This window comes from Phalacrocorax aristotelis, chromosome 14, assembly GCF_949628215.1.
Source record: "Phalacrocorax aristotelis chromosome 14, bGulAri2.1, whole genome shotgun sequence".
Taxonomy (NCBI): domain Eukaryota; kingdom Metazoa; phylum Chordata; class Aves; order Suliformes; family Phalacrocoracidae; genus Phalacrocorax; species Phalacrocorax aristotelis.
The window spans coordinates 5177780-5200255 of record NC_134289.1 but is presented as its reverse complement, the minus strand read 5'-3'; the positions used below and the strand labels follow the sequence as shown (position 1 = coordinate 5200255).

Here is a 22476-nt window from a genome sequence, read left to right as displayed (position 1 = left end):
GCTGACCTTTGTGATAAATGAGCAAGAACAGATTAACCACAAAATTCTCAAGTATTTTTAAAACATGCCTAAGGGAAATCCCCCTTAACCTTACCTAGCTTGTTTCTAAAATAAAACAAAGCAACCAACCACCCACACTGCCACTGGTGATGCAGACAATTATTGCAAGGTACCTCTGGTGCTCATGAAAGTGATTTAATATTACAGCCTTAGCTGTGAATCTTCTCTTTTAGACTAAAGCTTATGGCATTTTGAACAGAATTGAAAATAAAGGAGGAAGGACTTTAAACTACTATTTTTATTGAGCTTCCTACATAGCTGAGGTTCAACATAAAGAAGGATCTAAATTTTATTAGTTTAACTGTAGTCCAGTTAAAGGAATTAGGGCTACTCTGATGGAAGAGCCACTCTAGCTGGAATGTCATGGAAGAGTTGGTGTTTAGAATATTACAGAGAAACCAAAGGATGGAAGCATACTGGGCAGCCTTCTAGATCTAAATTGTGCCAACATGATAAAAGAGGAAAAAATCTGAGAGTAGTCATGCAAGGATTTTGTTGGAACACCTGTGTCCACATTAATTTTCCTGTTTTGAAACCAAAACCATTTTTAAAGGCAAGACTTACATTTTGGGACACTACCTCAGCATCTGGCTGGAAAAGAGCAGAAGTGAACATGACCTTGAAGTTTCAGAATTGCAGAATTCTAAGGCTGGGGTCTGAACTGTTGTTTTGCCACAATCTGCAAAGATGACTGTGGTAATAAAATGAACATTTGTCATGACAGTTAAACAAGTCTATTAACATTCAGAGTTGTAAGAGAGGCAGGGTGGACTAATAACTGGATCAAAAATCACTAATTTTTAAGCCCTCATTCTTGTTGTGCCACAGATTTGCACTGCCTTAAATAATTTACTTGTTACCTTTCCAAACAGGGAAAACACCTGGCCTTACAAGGAGCTCTTTACATTCATATTTATTTCTATCATTACTGAAGGATTTAACAGGAGAAAGGTTAGAGGGTTGGCTTTTCTATTACTTTTTAATATTTATGATTCCAGTGACCTTTTATTTTTTATTTCCTGCACAGTGGTAAGTTAAACCACTTCTACCTTATCCATAAGCTTGATAAATTAAACTATTCCTATGCCACTTCTGTTTAAGTTTATACTACTACATACTTGTGGGTTTTGTTAAAAGTGTGTATCACGACTACTATGCTATGTATTTTCCCCCATTTAGGATAATTTACTCATGAATTAAGCTGGCACTTTTAGACAAAAAAAAAAAAAGAGCTGTTCCTCCCCCTCCTTTCAAGCTGCACACCACTTTAGAGGCACCCAAAGGTAGCTTGACTTTCTTGGAATGGCACTTGTTTTCTTCCACCTCACCAGTACCTAACACAAAGATCTTTCGTACTTACATTCTGTTCAGAGCCATTTATCAACAACCAGCCTGTATTAAGACACAGGACATACTGCAATGCAGAATGTTTACTGCTGTGTATTTTTCCAAACAGGAAAGATATACTTACAGCTGTTTCTCCTTCTGGGAAAATTCTTTCTGCAGGCTTTCAGATTTATTCACATACTCCTGTTTAAGTTTCTCATCCTCAGCCTCAGCCTCCATTTGAGCCTTCTCTGCTTGCTGCAATCTGGTGTAATTCAAATCAACTTTGGGTAAAACTGAAGCTAGAACTAGGGTGTAGAGGGTGAAGAAGACAAATAAAAGAAAAATGGGGAAATAGAAACATTTCTAAATAAAAACAAAGTTTGGGGGAAACTCACAAACTCAAACGAGAAATCCATACAATGCCTAAAAGAACTAGCTCCTGTTTTTTCATTGAGTAAGAGAGTAATCACTGTAAGTAATCACTGTTTTATTTTATGCTCATGAGTAACAGATGCCAAAGCACGATGATACATATTTTAGCATTGAAGCATATACCTTAATGCTGGTTGGGTTTTTTTTGCCTTCAGCATATGTTCATGTTATTTTTGGAAGCTTTTTTTTAAGTAAATCCTGTAAAGTACTTGGCTTGTGCTAATCACCCATTAAGATAGGCAGAGCATGTGTTGTGCAAAAGTAGCTCAAAGCAATTCAGGCACAAGGCTGAATACAGAGCACTGCAATCAGACAGAAAAGAAAAATAAAAACAACAAACTTAACTAGCCTAATACAACAAGACACACCCTGACAGGTCCCACAACATTTACAGAACTACCTCAACTACATCATATTATAACATTAATTTAAATAATCTGTATTAAAAATAATGCATTCTTACACTGATTAAAATAGCTCCATACTATAGATGAAATAAATTAAACTGATTAATCAAAAAAATGAGGGATTGGGTTTTTTAATTTAATCTTTCCTTTCTGAATTCCAGGGGTTTGTTTCTGCTTCAGCTAGCGTTCCCCTTGGAATCCATTAGTTCACTGTGGTTCCTCTCTGCTTGGTCACCTCTTCAGTCCAAAAAAAGATGGATGTAACGTAACAAAAGTAGAAGTACTAAAATGTAACTTGTGCTGTATTCATGGCTACGCCTGTCTTGATGAAAAGGCAGGAGAATAAAAGAGCCCATAAAATACCACTGAATGTCCCCACCTGCTGCGTCTTGTTTAACAAAACTGTTTGAAGGGCCTCTCAGGTAAGTGGTGGGAGAAATCTGTGATACTCTGTGCTTGATTTCTCACTTCCCAGCAGCTAGCTGAATGCAGAGTAACTCACAACTCCCAATGTCAGCTAAAAAGAAATGAAGTCAGCAATATGCCTACGTTTGTGCTTCTACTGATGACGTTGCACCAGCAGGAGTTTCCAAAAGCTGCCAGTAAACAAGTGAAAAAACACTGCAATTAAACTACTTCATAAAGTGTGTACTATCTCATTCAACTACATGAGTTGTTTTCAGGATGTTCCCAGTCACGTTTGCAATGGTAGGGCACAGAGGGCCAAAACACAGTTGGAAAGGAGAATACTGGGAAATTCGCTGGACAGAAGCAGCTGAACGAAGTTATGCAAGACAGTAGCACCAAAAGCAAGGTAAAACACTCCCTAAATCACAAATCAAACTGTGATGTAGTTTCCACAGACAAGGTAGAAAGGGAGCTTGCTACCCAAAAAGCATGCTAGCCAACCCAGGCTACAGCAGCATCCTCTAGACTAGCGCCAAGTCTAACTGCACCACTGTAATTCAGACAAATGCTGAGCTGGACCAAGGTCGCAGCAGGATTTGTGATTCAGACGACACTGAGGCAGATAATTGTTTGCATAGATGACTGTGAGATGGTTAACGCTCCCATTCCTGCTACAGTCTACTTGTTTTATTCAGTGTTTCTGGTTTGGGTTTTCTTTGAGGATGGGAGATATTTTTCTTTTTTAGTAGCCAACCCATGTCAAAGGCTTTTTCTGATTCCAAACCGAGGAATAAGGTAATATATGATCATGGAGTAGAAACCCTTTCTGTATTACTGTGTCCTGCCCCCACTTGTGCAAACAAATCCCCTTCTGCTGAAAGACCCTAAGATTCTTTTCCCAGTCAACTTCCCCTCCACACTTCAGAGCAAACAGTAGTAAGCGCATCAAGGGCAGTCAGCAGCTAAAACCCTCTTATTTCTGCAGTGCAGCCAAGCAGCAGCTCAAAGCAGAAATACGAGTTGTAAAGACTGCCTAATGATGGGTGGAGGGATGGAAAAGGGGCTGGGCAAAACCACAGCTTATGATTATAGTGTAGACAAAGCCACTGACAGGCGAGATCCTTAGCTGACAAACAAGTTAGACAAGTTCAGGATCTGGGCCCTGAATGTAAATCCTATTTATTACTACAACTTCCGCTGTAGCTATCATGGGGCAGCTGTTCTAGGCAGGAGTCACAGCTACAAGACTTGCTAGAGCGTGCAGCCCTCCCTGTCTGGAGCCCCATCCAGGTTCAGGCTCCACACACATTTTAACTCTGTGAAAATATTTTACCTCCCATCATATCAGCAAAATGGAATTGTGCTTTAGCTGTTTTATCCCCAAACCCTGTAATTCTTCCATTGTACATACTGAACATATATGTCGACACCACCCTCTTTTTTTAAATATATTGTTCTGATATAGCACTCAACCCTCCTTCCCCCAAACTCCTGTCAAACTGTTAAAGAAAACAGTGCTAGTTACAACCAAAAAACCCAATGGAGAGCCTGCTTTTGGGATAAATATAGCCTAGAAGTGAAAGAAGTATGCAGGGGAGAAGGGAAAACTGGTCAGAAGGGCTACTTTTTAAATCTATTAGTACCATAAAGAATAGGAAAAATCACTAGATTAGAAACAGATGTCAAAAATGAACATTTGAAGTAAAGATAGCTAACCTTCTAAAATAAACTTTGTTTGACAATTAAGAAGTGATTAAATACCATTAGAAAACTAGCTTGCATTTGCTTAGGAATAGTGCAATAATTTAGTTGTGGGTTGGTTTTTTTTGTTAGTGGGGTAAAGTGAGATCGGAGACAATGTTCTTTCAGAAAACAAAACAGAACCCAGCTACGATCAGTTACAGTGCAGGATTTCTAATACCACTTTATGTTTAAAATTGTAATTTTAAAATTCTTAAGGTGTATTTTATCAGTAATTATTTAAATACAACAGATCTGGAGGAGCTTTCAGAATGATATATCTTTGACAAGTTTATACTGGTGCTGAGCTTCATTGCTGGCACATTTGATGAATGACATTGCAATAGTCCTAGTTTGAGTTAACAGATCTTTGTCACTTCATGAATGCAGTGGACAAAAAATCAAAGACAGATGAAGGCAGCAAAATAGTAAAAACAGAAATTGGGATAAAGGATAAAAAGAAAAAGAAAAAAGAGGGAAAAAGGATGTCAATAAAAGAATATTCATGTCACTATTTTTTTAATACATAACCATGTTTTTTATAATCAGATTTAAATGAAAAAAAAAAAAGGACGTGTCAAACACCAACATGACAGGGCTTATGGATATGTTATATTTTACAGTTAAAAACATCAATGGCATATATAGGCCACTGAATTAAAACATATGAGTCACAGTTCAATATTATGTAATACATGCAGTCTAACAATGTAAATTCATGTACTGGAATTTTAGTCTTTCACTTTTCAACCTTTCAGTGTAAAAACTCATTACATCTTTGAAAATAACAGTACTTCTAGAGCACCGGACAACAATTTTAAGAGCTTCAGCAAATACAGCAGTGATCCATGAAGGCATTAAATGTTTATATTAAGCACACACTGAAGTATAAGCAGGATTAATGCTTTGGTTTCTATTGCATATCATTCATGTGGGGGAAAAAAAAAAAGAGGTAATAATGAATCAGAATTTTAAAACGGATTTAAGAATAACTTCTGGTATCAGCATAAAAACCTAGGACTGGGTGAAAGATGGTAGAGGAAGAAAAATGAAAGATTAAGTTCGTATTTAAAATAAGCGTATTTGTTAAAAAGAAAAAAATCAAACAGTAAAGCACTAGTTAAAGTCTCAGAAAGGTTCTTTTTAAGTTTTCTAGTTGAAAGTTACATTTCAGTGGCAACTGTGTAGGAAAGCTGTAAAATGTAAGGGGGTGGAGAAATGAATGAAGAAAACCAAAGATGGGCCTGTACCTTTGTTCTAGTTGTTTCATAGTTGCATTAATTTGATTGGTCTTATCCTCCAATCGACCAATTATTTCGTTCTTTTCTTTCATAGCATCTTCAGAAACCTGTGTTCCAAAAAAAGGTTAAAACTGAAGTAGGTACACATTACGCAGTTACCTCAGCGGTATTTTTCCTTTAATATCTGAAGGGAAAAATGTTTAAATGGCTTCAGTTTTTGATTCTTTTTAAACATTCCCATCTAAAAAAATGTAGATGACAGTACTTAAAGTTTTACACCTAGCACATTTGTAGTTTTGTACTTTGGAAGTATAGGTGCTATTCAGTAAGTATACATTTTTTAATTCGGTTTCCTTTCTTAGTTAATCATTTTGCAAGTCAACTTAAATGCACTGATCATCTTTTTAAAGGAGCCCATCAGAACCTTAGCAATAAGAACTAACGTGTTTAGTCCTGGAAATCCCTGAGGTTCTCCAACTCTTATCAAACTACCACATGCACCTAAAAATCTTTTAAGGATTTTACTAACGCATTTCACATTTTGATCACTTGCAGAGCTATTATAACCAAAGCTCAAAGATAAAAATCAAATGTAGAGCATTATCCTTGCTATAGAGATCAACACTTTCAACTGGTCCCTAAACAGCAGAGACTGGGCATGACTAAATTGGCTTACTGTGCCCCGGAAGTGGGTCTGAATGCCATTAAGCAAAATCAGTGTTACCCACAGTCCCCAGAAGCACAGCTTTAAAAGAAAAATAAAAACCTACATGATCCTAACTAACTGAAGAACATTCTCTTATTTTTCTTTCCAGCGCTAGTTATGTTTCTCTTTTTCTGGCCCAGTTTCCTCACAGTTGTAGGTGGAGAAGCAGCATCCTTTGTCTGCATCTCGATTATCTCTCTGCAGCATCCTAATTTTTTTCCCCACATTCTGCTACAGATTTGACTGGTTTTTTGTGCTGTCTTTGATATTTTATTCCATAAATCAAATTAATGTTCTGCATAAATAATTCACTGCTAAACTTCCCTGGTGTTTGGTCATTTGTTAACTGCATGTTGGGTCTCTGAGATCCATATTCTCCCAAAGCAGCACTGCATTGTTACAGATCTTCTCGTTAACACATTTTTATAAAAAAATCAAACACAAACCACAAACCTGTAATTAGCTTCTTGCATTTAATACAACCTTGTTTTCTAAATGCCTTTCCTTACTTTGAAAGTTCAGATCTCCTCTTTTAACTCCTCACTACATGCCTACATTCTCTTGGGTTTTTATACAATGCAGGTGAAAAAGGGTCATTATCATTAGATATACTACTACACACTCTACTCCACACAGCATGCTATTAGGCCATGATCTTATTCTTATGCTCTTTTCTTCTATAAACCCACTAACATTAAGTGACTGCCTTAAGAACTGCTTCATCTGAAATCATGCTTGCATTGGTAATGTTCCAAAATGACAAGCTGACCTAAGAAGCGGAAAGAAACCAAAAATTAAGCAAACAGCAGTATTTCACAAAAAGAAATGGTAACGCATCTCTCTCACTCCTGTTAAAGTCATTTCATCAGTTTAACAGCAGATTGTTCCTTTACCTGCAGCTTTTGGTACATTTCCATGTTGATTGCTTTAACTTCATCAAGCTGCTGTCGAAGGCCTATGAGGGTGTCCTGCTTCTCATGGATGTCCTTCTCCAGCAACTTCATGGCAAGTTCTATCTCATGTTTCATACTAACTTGAACCACTAGCTCATTCTCCATATCCTATAAAACACAAACACAATGCAACACAGAATATTTAAACAATTATGCAACAGCTTCTCTCTTTTGAAAAAGACAAACGCTAGCACTAACAGAGCCACAGAACCGCCTACTTCACCACTTCAGAAATTCTGCCCCTCGTTACCTTTGCAAATTATCCACTACATAAACACTACATTCTCGTGTACTTAGTGACTGATGGGTTTTTTTAAACTTTGGGAGGAGACAACTAACAACAGAAATTACCCTGCTAGTGTTGCACAGAGTTGCATAAGTATTAATTACAAAAATAAAAATAGAAATCCGTTCTACGAGAAAGATTTAGCATACATGCAGAGCGTACAGTATTGCTAACAACTTACCTAAAAATTTCTCAAAGAAAATGTATTTTCTTTACTATGCTTTAGCGACACTGTCACAGAAATACTGATGTATTGATTGCTCCATTGAAAACCCCTTTTTATTACAGGCAGTTAGAGAAAAGTCAATTAAAGGCAACATCTAAGCTCAGCAAAAGCAAAACTAGAAATACTTACATACTGACTCTTCTCAAGCATAATCTTTTCTAGAAGCATTGGGTAATCCTAGAAAAGAACACTTACTTGTCGAAGTTGTGATTCTTCTCGAAGCTGTCTACGTGCTTCATTGTACATTTCATCCAAACCCTGCCTGGAGTGTTTGTATGTCTGAAGTTCTGCTTCAACATCCACTTTAGTTGCCTACAAAGATGCAGGGAATCCATCTTTCTTCACCACAAGTTAGCAATTAATAGCATAAACTTAACATTTGTGGGGCGGGGCGGGGGGGAAGCTCAAAAATATATTCTCCACAGTACAAACATGGAAAGAGCTGTTTCTGCTACAGAGTCATCAGTTTTATAATGATAATTGAGTAAATCTAGCGAAATACACATCTCTGCTGCAGTACTTTCCTCCTTCAGTAAGCCACTCTAATACACAACTGTTTCAGTACTGAGCCATCCAAACATCTGCTTAACCTGTGCTTTTACCAATTAACCTGTAAAACACATACAAGAAGTTACACAGGGAGCTACAAATCACAGCTTTAAAAAAAAGTCCAGCAACTGCATACACAATTACTCCAAATGACATTCCATATAATGAGACAGGTCAGAATGGACAGTTTGCCAATTAAAACACACGCTATTTTGACAAGATTTTTCAGATAATATTGCCTTAAATGTCCTTAGATATAGCTTACAGTCTAAAGAAAAAAGGAAGAAGGGAAGAAAAATGGAAAGAATACAAGGAAAAATGCTACAAAATTTACATATGGTTAAAAAACTACCTAGTGTCCTACAATTTTTATATCCTTATGCCATTATAAAGCTTCCCAGATTTAATAGATCCTTTCCCTAATAAAAGTTGTTTTAGATTTGGCCCAACTACTGCTTACTTCAAGTTGCAGTGCAAGATCATTTGAATGACAATGAACTACACAACATTACTACGTTAAATGTAGTAAAACTAACATACCTCTAGATGATGCTGTGTTTTCATTAAAATAAGGGTATTTTCACTCCTTAATTGATGGTTTTCCTCCTGGAGTTTAATTATATTGTTTTTGGCTATCGCTAACTGAAAATTAGGGAAAAAAAAAAAAGGAAAAGAAAAGGAAAATCCGTGTGACCACTTTTGTGAGTGGAAATAAAGAAAAAGATGATGCAAGGCCAAGACATTCTCTGCTCTATTCTCACAGTCTACCAAACAGAGGTTTAATTGTTTTTAAAGAAAACATAAAGCTCCTGGTTTTAGTAATGAGTCGCTTTCATTACACAACAGCACGGGTATTCAAGATACTTCATTATTTCATGTCTAGTAAAGGAAATGCTTACTTTTCACTGCTTCATTTTGACTTAAAGACCCTCAATTCCCTTTCCGCATCCTAAATTTTTCTTTCCATTTTCATTCAAAAATATCTGGTTTTGTTCTTTTTTGCACGCCTTAATATAACATATGGAGCAATTTACGTAAGAAAACCTCTCCCAGATTAAAAGAAAACATATTTACAAAAGAGGAAACATTGTAACTGGGCCCTACAGTAGATAACTTAATGTCAGAATTATAAGCCAGCTGATCAAAATAGGTGGACAGTTGGGCTGAAGGCAGGTAAAGGAACCAGAATACTCTGAGAATTAACACTCAGAAAAAATATTTTCCCTCTATCTGGATACATTAAGACCCAGAGTGAGCTAGCTATCCCTTCACAGCTGAATTTAGACATTTCAATTCTCCACTTCATTAACTATTTCTCAAGCAGCTCAAATTTTAAAAAAAATTGTTCTCTCTCTCATAAAGCTAAAAATATTGGAATCTAGTCAAGCATCAAAGATAACCAGAAGTATAGGATACAAATACAAAAGCAGAGCTAGACAAGTGTAAAAACTTTATATGAGCATATGGTAAATAAGCAAGAAACAATCCTTTGCTAAAGCTGAGAACAGTAACAGAAATTGCTTGGTGAACTACTTTCTGTCTCTTTGTAGCTACTGGTGTCATCCATTACGGACTAGTCACCTGCACAAATCAGACTGACAGCTGGCACTAAGAAAGGCTTCTCTTCTGCTTTTGTCCAAACTGGGAAATTGCCATGTTCTTTTTACTGATGCTGCAGGCTATCTAGGCAAGCTCACTTCAAAGCCCTGCAGCTACTGCACCTTTTCTTCAAGCCAAAATAAAGGTACCCAAACATATTATGCAGAACTTATGTAGATTAAAATAATATATCTAGAAAAATAGTATGAGAGGAAATAATATGCATTATACATTACTAAATAGAATAATACCTCTTCAATCAGTTTAGTGTTTGATTTTTCTAGTGAATCAACTCTTGCATGTAGACTGCTAACTGTGCTACTGGAAAAGAAAAAAAAAGTTATTTAAAATTACATCAAAACTCATTTAACCAAGCTCAAAAGCTTTAATGTGAGATATATTGACTAATGGTTAAGTGCTAAAAGGTCTGCTACCATTATTTGAGGCTTTCCTAAATATAAGAAAATTAGTTTCCTTTGTTGAACATTTATGTACTACTTTCCAACTCCCAATGTCATCCCTGTCACTTAAACTCCTGGCTGGGTGTCACCTAACATGCATTCTCCCTTTCCTTTATGCTCACAACCATATTGTATTCAAACATTTAATAAGTTCCCTTGACAGATAGTTTACAATTTTCTTGGATTTTCTCCCCCCGTATAATGAAACCCTTCTCCAGGTTCTTTCCTCCAAAACCCACTTCTTTTCTGAAATTATTTGCTTCTCCACATTTTTTTGAGATTTATCCTCAGGCTACTTCCTTCTTGATGCTTCTTGACTTCATTTATAAGTCTCATCAGAATTTTATTCCCTTTTATTACTCTGTGGTTTTTTTATCATATCAAACTACATCCAAGCCTTCTCCATTACCTGATTTCCTATTTCTGCTGTAAGCACAATTTTTTAGGCTGCACTTCACACACAGAAAAAAATGCAAACCTATGCTGTAACATTATTTACTTTCCCACCTATTTCTACTAGGGCGTCCTCAGAAGTTACCAGCTCATTAAGAATGGAAAGGCAGAGGAGATTAATGTATTTGAGGATGTGTGGAAAGGAAGAGCTGACCTGAAAGAAAATAGGAGAGCTGCTGAACCACTGGTTTGCAAGCAATTCCAACGCATGCTTTCCACCTGCTGGAAAGCAGCTCTGTTGAGAAGGACCTGGGAGTGCTGGTGGACAGCAGATTGATCATGAGCCACAATGTGCCCCTGTGGCCAAAAAGGGGTGCACTGAAAGGAGGGAGGTTATCCTGCCCCTCTGCTCTGCCCTAGTGAGGCCACATCTGGAGTACTGTGTCCAGTTTGGGCCACTCAGTTCAAGAAGGACAGGGAACTGCTCAAGCAAGTCCAGCGGAGAGCTACCAATATGATCAGGGGACTGGAGCATCTCCCTTATGAGGAAAGGCTGAAAGACTTGGGTTTGTTTAGCCTGGAGAAGACTGAGGGGGGATTTTATCAATACTTCTAAGTATCTGAAGGGCGGGTGTCAAGAGGATGCGGCTGGACTCTTTTCAGTGGTGCCCAACAACAGGACAAGGGGCGATGGGCACAAGTTGGAACACAGGAAGTTCCACTTAAATATGAGAAAAAACTCCTTTCCCGTGCAGGTGCCAGAGCAGTGGCACAGGCTGCCCAGGGAGGCTGTGGAGTCTCCTTCTCTGGGGATGTTCAAACCCCACCTGGATGCAGTCCTGTGCCCCCTGCTCTGGGGGTGCCTGCTCAAGCAGGGGGTTGGACAAGATGATCTCCAGAGGTCCCTTCCAACCCCTGCCATTCTGTGATAAACCAGTGTACAAGAACATACTCAATACACAGGGGCTCAGCTGAATAATGACAGCTATCCTCACACAAACACCACTGTTCTTAATTGCAATAGTTCCTTTCTCTTCCTTAACTTACTTTCATTTTGCTCGTACTTGATGCACACAGTCATTTTACCCTGTTGAAGGTTTCTGCTCAGTGACTGACACAGTTTCAACCGAGTGTATCTTTACCCCAACAGTAGCCATATAATAACTAATAATCACAATTACCAGCATTAGAAATCGAAAAAATACAATTACATTTCAAGAAGGGATCAAGAAAATCAGCTATACTACAGATTCTACAGAAGTTCTTTGGGGGTTTTTGTTTTGTTTTTTTAAGCTCCTCACACTGTTTAATTTTGTACAATATTACTCAGAGAATTACAATCATTGTTCCCCTATCTGTAGAGTAACATACATAGAGGTAGACGAGGTTTGCACCATCCAGCAAAGTAAGAGGGAAAGGCTGCTTTCTTGAAAACTGTTCTTACAGGAACCACAACCTACAATGTGTAGGTAGATTCCAGCAAGCAGTGAACCTATTCAGTTTTGGACCTACACATTAAAGCTGCAAACTAAAATATTATGAAAGACAACAGAACAAAAACATGTGGATTCACCCAGAACACTCAATAATACTTTCTGAAACCTGTTAAAATCCAGATCAAGCTTTTCGTTCCTCTGAAGTTATGAATCATAAGGACCTTGATCAGTGTTGGCCTGATGTTTTTTGTTTCTTTGAAGAATAAAGGTTCTGACTGTCAAAAATAAAAGCATGAAAACTGAGACCTCCTAAGCCTCTCCAGAAGACTGTATCCCTTCCAACTTCACTACATCCTCAGTCCAAACATGAAGAATTTGCACCCCTTTCTCCAACGGAATTAGAGGTGTTTTACCTGTAAGCCTGCATACTTCAAAGTAATACTTACTTCAGTTGTCTGTTTAGCTCTTCAACATAATTCTTTTGGTCCAAAATTGCTGCAATCTGTACATTCCTAAAGCAAGCACATAACAACATTAGCTTTAACAAAATTACATAGTAAACTATGTACTGCAAATATACCTATGGTATGCAAATATCCATCCTAACTGCGCTTTTTAATAAGAAAGGAAGCAACTTCATCTCATGATCACGAAGTCAGTAACTTACACTTATCAGCGAGAGACAAAAAACCCCCATGCTTTAACTGCAAACGATTTCTCTACATGAAACATAAGAACATATACAGTCTCAAAAGAAAAAGGATGTTTATTTACTCTGCCATAACTCTGGTTCTTTAAAATACTGACTAAATCCCAAGCTGAGGGCTTAAAGGTTAGCAGGTTCTTTTTCACTGCTGCCTTGCGATCCTCCAGTACTGTCTATCAGGAAAAGGAAGTAGGTGATGTTGCTGAGGCTTGCTTCAGAGCATAAATATTCATCCAGCTAACTAGTAATAACAGAACAATGTAGCGAACAGTTTTTCTCAACATTGCGAGATCAGAGAACTTAAACTTTAGGGAACCTGACTTATTTCTACAAAGAACAGGGCAGCAGTCAATAAATCATTTGTTAACATGCAAAATCTGAGGTATTTGGTGAGGACGTACCTTTCCTTACCCCCAATGTCATCATCACTCTTTAAATACATAGAGAAATCGATCACCCCAACCTAGGGGAAAGCAAACGTACACAGTTTCGTATAATACAAGTAACTGCTGTTGATATTCACAGTCTTGTATCTACATAATTCCTAAAACCTCAATTACAGCAGCTTTTTAAAGATTGGTCCAGTTTCAGCCAGAAGCTCAAAAACCTGAACCGTAACATTTTAAACAAGATTTTTTTTAAGTGTAGTCTCACGTATTTATTAAGAATTATGTTACCTTTGAACAAAATTAACAACACGGCAGGTACCAAATCCCCCCCCAAAAGATGACTTCTTACCTCTGACTGAGCTTAGCCAAGAAACTACAGGACGACTTTCATTTGGGGAATTATCAGATACTACTCAACCCTATCACGGATTGAGCTGACTTGTGATAATTTGTAGTGTTTCACACGGTTTCCTGTCATAGCACATCTCCCAGACTGATGTTTCCACCACGTTTAGCTTTTCGATATTCCTTGCTGAATAACACTACTTCTCCACACTTGCTGATTCCCAGATGTGCCAACTCAACTGCATTCATTTTTTAAACCTTCTAAGTCTGAATCTAATTAATTTATTTTCTACTCAATTGTAATTTAATCATATATACTATAAATAACATTACCATGAGTTCTGCTTCCAACTTTTCCTGGACCTCTAGCAAAAGTATTTAACTCTAGCTGTCTCTAGCTGTTGCCTCTTCACAAAAGTATTTCAGTTTCTCTGATCTACTGCTTCCTTCTTGCACTCCCTTTAGCTTTTGAATACAAGTAACTTGCTAAGTCTAAAACTTTCTTGCTTTGTACAATGCTCTCCTGTCAGTTTCCTACGATGGTCTTCTACCTGTTCTTTCCATCTCTTTTCTAAAAAGTCTCTCCTCTAAAAGCTTTTTTAAAAACATATTTTGCTTATTAAAGCAAAACACTAGTTCCATAAAAAAGTAAAATTATATCTCTACAAAGTTACTTTGTTTTAATTCTCCATGTGTGCATACACACATTTCACCACTGAACAGCATTCTTCTAACACAGGAAAATATGCTCCTGGATGCAACTTCCATCCTCCTTCAGAAGTTTCTCTCTCTGCTCAATACAACTTGCTGCCTCTGGCTTCTCTGAGAAAGTGCCTTATTTAAAGAACTCGTCACAAACAGAATTATTCTTCAATCTCATCTGGACAGCCACTACTACCCTCCTCAAATCAAATTTTATCTCCCCTCATACAGCAAAACCACAAGTGACGTAGATAACAAAGGCACAGCTAGCAATAGATTTTCTCATTTATAACACACGCTTGTAATTCTCAGTACTAAGAGAAGCACAATCTTAAGTTTTCTATAATTACAGGCCTTCTAATATTAAGTCTTCTGGTACACAAGATCAGTGCCTAAAACATGAGATAGTAACTAGAATGAACAACTGAAGACAAATTAACCCTATGATTCAACAGCACACATACCCAATTAGCTATAACTTTTGCCATAAAAATTGCTTTTTCATCAAATATATGCTGAAATGCAGTAATCATCACTTAGAATCACAGAATCATTTAGGTTGGAAAAGACCTTTAAGGTCATCAAATTCAACCATAAACCTGACACTGCCAACTTAAACTATTACGATTTTTTCCACAAAGAAGCTGGACAAAACCAATCAGGACTGAACACAGCCTACATTTACTTATGAACATTTGTGCGTCTGCCTTTAAAAAGAATCCATCAAGATTTTTTTGGAAAAGATCAGAGTTCAAAGTCAAAGCAGTTTGCAAAGGAAGAATAATTCTAAGTCTTGCTTTGCAGACTGAAAGCAGCAGCCCTCTTAGAAGGTCCTTTATTACACTACGCAAAGCAGGCTTTTGTTCTGGGTCCTTGAAACGTTCCAATTATGTTCCAGAACAACAATAAATGAACCAAATGGGATAAACTGATCAAGGAACTGTACTTCTCCCGCAAAGGAAAAGGACAAGTTATGCAATTAAGATGGAAGGAACTCTGCATTGCTACTATTGCATGCATTTGATGACAAAGCATAAAACTTTACCCTTGCACTCAGACAATTACCACCATCTAAAGGTCTGACCCAACTGATACTGTGGTTAATGCAACAGCCTCCACTGACCCAGGAGCTGGATCATGCCCTAAACAGTCTCTAGTAAGATTTCTAACAAGTCATAACTCCGCAGTAACAAAATTCACTGTACGTAGAAATCTTACGGATTGTATGTACGTTACTTTACCTGTATTGACTTACTTGTGAATCTAGGTCTTCTCCCTTCACACACAGGTTAGCATCTATCACATTTAACCCAACTAACAGCCCAACAATAACCGCTCCTTCTTCCTCCATCATTAGTGCATGATACTCATAAAATTCACTGTTAAAGAAGAAAATTGCATCTTATGGGTATGCTCAGTATCTTTACATGCAATAAATTAATAATAAGTGACATCTCAATCTGAATTGTTTCTCTTATTTTAGCCGTACTCCAACATCCTTAAAGATGAACTGGGTCTGTCCGTACTTTCACCTCCTAAATATTTAAAGATTCGAAGTGCATGGTTTGTCTCAGAGGCTATTACAAACAAAGATACTACCTTTGGCTCCAGAAATCTGAGCCACAAGCTGCTTGAGCTTGTGCAAGGCTTATTTTGCCTTTTAAAATAATTAAAAAAAAAAAAAAAAAAGGCTCTTCACTTGCTACTAGCCACTTTTGAATAAAATACTGCAACAGATGAATGCTTGGCCACATTGAGTTAGACAATTCTTACGTTGTTAAGAAACACTAGAGAATGCAAAAGAAGAGAAGAATGGTAAAAATTTTACCTCATGTGAAAAAAGGTCTGGACTTCAATGAAAACAGACTTGAAATTAAAGCAGCCAAGTAAGAGATGAAATGGGTAAAAAAGAAACAGAAAGGGCTGAAATACTAAAAAAGTTTTTAAAAGAAAAATACTCCACTGAGCAACAGAATACCAACATTTACTGCCTCCTCCTTGTATTTTTTTAAATAAAGCTTTTAAATAAAGCTTTCATCTCTACGAAACAAACTGTGCTTTCAATGGAAAAGCCACAGCTGTTGAACACCAATGTCATCCTGACATACCAACATTATCTAGACATACAAGAAAAGTCTTAAAAATATGTATAGGTTATAGAACTGAGATTAAGACGACAAGGTTTTTTTGCCCCTTGTGCTTCAACTACCCCATCAGAAAGAAGTTATACTAGAAGAGAGCAAGGCCAGTTTTGAGCTTTCCTTTCCTTTCGCAGTTCTAAGGCAATTGTCCTCCATGCAACGGTAGCTCAGTAGGGAACCATGCATATGGTAGGGGTGAATTCATCTCCTCTCCAGAGGTTACTAGGCCTTATTCTGCATGGCAGAGGAAAGCATTAGGAGCCCTTCCACATCAATCTCATCTATTAAAGAACAGTCAGGCACATTGCAGAAGGCCCACCTACATAACAGGGAGGAAACATTTCTTTACCCATCAGCTGGCCCTCAATCTTGATGAGGTGTTTCGCCCCTCTACCCTAAGGACTGGAAGAAATCAGCCCACAGGCCAGAAGCTACACTTTGCTACACTAAGAGTCAAAAGTAGCTAACAGAAAATAATGATTTTTTTTTTCTCAGATTAAATTTCCAAAAATAAATTACAACCAAAATCTACTCAATTGTTTACCTGAGAAGATCTCTCTGAATGATTAAACAGCGAAGGTAGTCAGCCATTTTCTTCTGCATTAGTGCTAACCGTAACCAGGCCCGGGCACGGCCCAGTGGTGTTCTGAAAAAAAAGGGCATGAAGACAAACAGTCCCAAATCAACAATATATAAATTAATTCACTGTCTTAAACACCAGTCTATTGGTAGAGAAATTGGTATTTTTGAAAGAGTATTTTAAACTACTAGTTGAGCAATGCAGTCTGGTAAGCCATAATGTCTAGGCTTTGACTCCAAGCTTTGGGATAGTATCAGAAAAATTTTCATCAAATCAGCTGGGCTTGGGAGCAGGCCCTGGAAAGAACAGGAATAGAGGAACCACAACAGCCCAACAGCAAAATTAACTGGTTTGCTCAGAAAGTGAAAACACGCAAATTTATAACTGAATGTGCTTTGTTCTCACAAGTACATGGCTACCAGCATGCACAGAATTTTTAAGAGTGGTGCTGTTTTCGTGTAATCACCTTCTTCCTAACCTGACAGCGCCTGTAACAATGATCTTCAAAGCCCTGTTTCTAGCTGAAGTAAAACATCTGCGACAATTCAGACTCCTTTCTGCAACTTGCTTACAAAGCCTTCAGAGGAGTTGCGAGAAAAATAACAGAACGTCCATTACAATTCATCATTCAAGCTTGGCTTCCCAATCATATTCTCTGGGTCTACACAACATGTACTGAATTCTAGCTTTAACTCATACTTGTTTACAAATTCAGTGGCATCTTAGAAAGACAATTCAAAAACGATGAAACTGGCATGTAACTGGCAAACATTAATATCCAACAAATTAAACCTGGACCTTTAGATCCTCCTTTTCGAGTGCTTGAGCACTTTGGAAGTGGTGAGCACATAAATGCAAAAAAAACCAAACCCAAAACCCCACATGCTGCATCAAGATAGGAAGAGTGCAACACGCTTGGCAAAGGGTATTATTTCAACTGGTCTGATACAAGAGTAAATAATAATTTATGTAACAATAAATAATAATAATTTATATACCTATGTGCTGTAAATAAGGTCTAAAGCTATAAATTATAACCCTCACGCTACCATATATCAATCACAATGTAACCAAAACATTTTGGAATTTAATGTTCGGCCAGTGATAAAGCTAAATACAAAAGCAGAGTGGAGAGGAATGGGAGGAGATTGTAGTTCACACTACAACAACTATATTTACATTTTAAAATGACCCTACACAGAAGAATATGAAAAGCTGTCTAATACTTTCCTCTTCAGCATGTTACCTTTTGTTTTTATACAGCCTTTGCTGACTAGACACACGTGTTTGCTGCAGTTCTAGACTGCAGACTGACACACAACCTGCTCCTTTTTGCACCGTTTTTGTCCACCATTCAGATAACTTTCTCCCCAAAACATCAGAAAAGAGCATAAAAATCCTACTTTTTTAGCTGTTTCGTACAGAACATGAAAAGCTAGCAAGATTCACCTGTGCTCTCCCCCAATATCATGTGCTAGCTGTTTCAAAGGAAATCATGAGACAGGTGTAGATTCTCTATCAGGTCCTTTATTTTCTTGCTGTATTTTACCAATACTACTTACTTAAGGCCAGGCAAATCTCTGACACTTGCTGCTATTTCCTCAGCTTCTGGATATAATTTCTCCACAAGTTCCAGAGGACCCCAGATGGTTTTATTATAACTTAGAAAGGATTTTCTTACTAGGAAAAGAAAAAATAAGTTACTGAATTAATTTAAATTGCTGGAGTACCTTCCTTCAAAATAGCTGGTGAGATGAAACGGTTAACTGCTGAGCCTAAACTTCCAGTTAACAGGTAACTGCAACACTGATCAGTTCACCAGTATCCAAAGCCATTTTCTGAATTACTTTTCTGCGAACATAAAATTGCTGTGCTAGAACAAAACAATATAAAAAGGATGACTAGCTAAAAATATAAGCTACGTACATGCATGGAGTTATGGTAAGCCCTGGACCACTCACAACAAATGGTATACAAAAGAAAAAGTTGGCAAATGTGGAAGTGATTGTTGTGAAGTATCAATAATGATGCTATTAATTATAAAAGATTATAATTTACGTATTTTCTTCACTTCTTAAAGCAGCATAAAATACCTCAATTTTCTCTCATTCAAGAAAGAAAGGAAGAAAAACAACATATTTGGAGGAGAAATACACAGCTAGAGCAATTACCACACCTTTAAGGCCATGCTTCAGGCAGTGCTCCATGACAACAAAGAACTGCTGCAAAGGTGGGTAGTCAGAATCCAGTGTGCGGCCAAAGCTCAAAGCTGATTCAATGAGTCCTTTGATACTCAATTTAGCCATGTTCAGTAAATTTGCTCTTTCTACAGCTGTAGGGTCCTTTACAGCTAAGACAATAAAGAAAAAAAAAGTTATTGTTCAAATTTTAGAAGAGATGCAAAATAATAAAATGCTTCCTGGACACCTTGTTCTAAGAAAAACTTATCTTAAACTAGGTAAACTCAAAAGAATAATTTAGTTAAGTGCTACAAACCACCATGATACAGAAAAGTATCCAATCTAACAAACACCCTTACAGTTCTTACGTTGTTTTAATAAGTGAAGGGAAAAAAAAGGCCAGAATTGTCAGTTCTTGGGTTGTCTCAGTACATCCTGGAAGCAGTCAGTAACTGCAGATTAACACAGGCACCAATGCTGCACTCAAAAGCTCTGCCGCATAACCTCAATGAGTGCCCTTACCATGATAGCAAAGCAGCATTCCTATTAATATAAGTATCTATTTTGTGGTTTATAGTTTACCTACAGAAACATACATCATCATCGCATAATCACTTTCCACTGTAGTCTTCATTTCACAGTGAAATAAACACATGCTTTCCTTCTTAGGCTGCACATAGCCTCAGCCGGTAAACCAGGAGAAGTTTCAGGAAGATACTACATACCAAAATTTCTCATATTTCTCATATATTCTCATATAGCTACAAAATATTGTCGTAAGATCTAAAGGTTTTTCTTTATCTTTAAAATGTTTTTGGTAAGCTTTACAAAATGTACACTACAAAAATACATTTGGGATTAAATCTAATCAGTAAAAAAATCCGTGAGTCTTTATAATCATCTTAATCTGACAGAATGAAGGCGGTTCCTCTTCTTAGAGCACCTGCTACTGAAACTACAGTGTTCGGGAGATTCTTAATTTATTTTCATCTGTAATGAAGCAATTCAAACATTCAGGCCATCCTCTATTTTGCCAAACTGAAACAGCGACAAAACAACCTTATGTTCATTCACCACGATCGACGTAACTTGGAAAGAAGCAAAAAAAGTTGATTATTTACTGTTTTCTGCAGTAAAATCTAACAAATTAAACAAAAAAACCCAAACAAACAAAGAACACGGATCATCTTTTTTAAGACATTGAGACACAGATGGCAAAATATCCATAGAGATTTTTGTCTGAGAAAAAAATACAAGCCTCTTCTCCTCTGCAAATCTGGGTATTGGTATATGATCTTCTCTCTTTGCACATCAGAAAGCATGAAGAACTGTACACATTAAAAGCAAAAACCCCCAAATCATTATAACAGATGGATACTTTCTCAGTTCCTCAAACAGCAATGAAGTTACTTGTCTTGCTTCTTGCATACCACAGCTTTAGTTATTAGAAACTTAGAAAATTACTTTCTAGTTTTCCGTATTCCTGCCTGCCAAATATCAAATTAACATATTACCAAACAACCTAAACTATCTCAGTTCTCTACAAAAAAAAAAAAGACTGACATGATGCACCCGAGGTAATCTTAAAAACTACTTTTATAGTCTCTCAACTTACCAGTACTTCAACAGAAAACACTAAAAGATGGTAGAAAACATAGCAGACAATTAGCAACAGTGCTCTGGCAAGAAATTACCCAGTTAGCAGCCACAGCTCCCTAGTTTGCCTCTTGACTCCCTGCATGTTCAACCTCCGGGGACTGAATCAACCCTACCAAGAGCAAGATCAGTACCCCTGTCTGGAACAGATGGAAGCTTGTAACAGGAGCGTCTCTGTTGATATAGGTCATGTCGGACTTCCTGCTTTTTTATTAGGTTTGCTATTGACAGTACTAAATACAAACGTTATTGTAGAAAAAGCCTTGTTCGATTCAGACTTCAGGTGGATAGCTCTCCCTTGGTTCGCATTCAAGTCTACCTCCCCAAAGGCATCTTACAAATTCCTTTTTTAGGTGACCTCATTTTGACTTTTGGAGCTGACACTCCCCACAGACTTCCACGTCTACTGTCCTTTCAATTGTCAGCCCTCTTGCCTGGTCTTTCTGAGGCAGAACCACATTTTAGGTCTGTTTTAAAGCATGGTCTACCTGAATATAGTTATTTTCCTTCAACTGCTTCTTAAAAAACAGATCAAGATTTAGAATTTCACATGGCACGTTCTCTAGTAACTGCTGGTCAGGGATTGTATGGGGGAGACTGTACATACATGGAGCAAAATGAGCTATGAAGAACCCTCAAGGGCTCTCCTCGCCCCAAAGCAGCACCCCCAAAGTGACTATTTGCAGGTGGCACTGATGCCTCCAGCATCCCCAGAGTCTGACTAGCGAGGCTTGGCCCATTACATACGTATTATATACAACATTCCTCTCCCAGTTTGGGTGAGCAGCCAAACCCTTACTGCAAACGGCGTGGGGGGGGGGGGTGGTGGGGAAATCAAGCGTGTAGTCGCTACAGTTACAGGCTGAACAAGGTCTCCCTGAGTCACCCGGCAGGTAGCAGAAAACGGGTCTTTTCCTCCACTGAAGCGTGCCGCCCGGCACGAAGCCCGCAGCCCTCCCGCAGCGCGGTGCCGCCGCCCCCAGCCCCGCTCCCGCCGCAGCGGACATTTTCTGCCCGGGCGGACACCGCCGCAACGCGGCTCCCGGCCGTTCCCCGCGGCGGCTGAGGGGGCGGCTGCCGCCCTTGCACGACCCCTTCTTCCCCTCCGCCAGCCACGGCGGCCCCCGCCCAGCACGGCCCCGCTCCCCGCCGCCGCCACTCACCCATGGCTGGAGAGGAGGAGCCGCCACCGCCTCGGCCGCTCCCTGCGGGCCCTGCGGCTCCTCCCGGCCCGCCCCTGCGTGGGCTCGGCCCCTCCGAGGGCGCCCCCGCCGGTGGGAGGACCCGCCCTCTGCTTCCTATCGCGATACCCCGCATCGCGGCAGCTCAGCGGCTCCTGCTGCCCTGTTCATAATATAACTCTTGCCCTGAGCGCAGAAGGCGTCAAGCGGCGCGCCTGGGCAGGGCGGTAGCAAAGATGGCAGCTGCATTGCCTCAGAGAGCTGGCCCAGAGCCTCAGGGCAGCTGTCACGGTTCTCCTGGCTGAGTAGGAGAGTAGCACAAACAAGCAGCGTAAACTTGAGACTACTCACCCTCTCTTGTGTGACTGAA

General features: G+C 38.6%; 1 protein-coding gene across 7 annotated transcripts in view; it reads right to left on the bottom strand.

Moving 5' to 3' along the window:
• The window catches only part of RUFY2 (RUN and FYVE domain containing 2), a 29106-nt gene extending 6849 nt beyond the window's left edge, over positions 1-22257 (bottom strand). For 5 of the 7 annotated variants that reach the window (XM_075109620.1, XM_075109614.1, XM_075109619.1 and 2 more), the window contains exons 1-13: positions 22089-22257; positions 19266-19439; positions 18652-18769; positions 17054-17155; positions 15624-15747; positions 13334-13395; positions 12673-12738; positions 10188-10257; positions 8878-8979; positions 7984-8100; positions 7217-7384; positions 5627-5724; positions 1532-1651 (exon numbers count right to left, since the gene is read on the bottom strand). In XM_075109620.1, the coding sequence (XP_074965721.1) occupies positions 1532-1651; positions 5627-5724; positions 7217-7384; positions 7984-8100; positions 8878-8979; positions 10188-10257; positions 12673-12738; positions 13334-13395; positions 15624-15747; positions 17054-17155; positions 18652-18769; positions 19266-19439; positions 22089-22242 (1475 nt within the window). In that variant the 5' untranslated portion in view covers positions 22243-22257. Of the gene's footprint in view, positions 1-1531; positions 1652-3366; positions 4753-5626; positions 5725-7216; positions 7385-7983; positions 8101-8877; positions 8980-10187; positions 10258-12672; positions 12739-13333; positions 13396-15623; positions 15748-17053; positions 17156-18651; positions 18770-19265; positions 19440-22088 lie in introns of those variants that run through there. The other 2 variants (XM_075109615.1, XM_075109621.1) reach the window with 2 other exon arrangements.
• Positions 22258-22476: the final 219 nt, after the last annotated feature.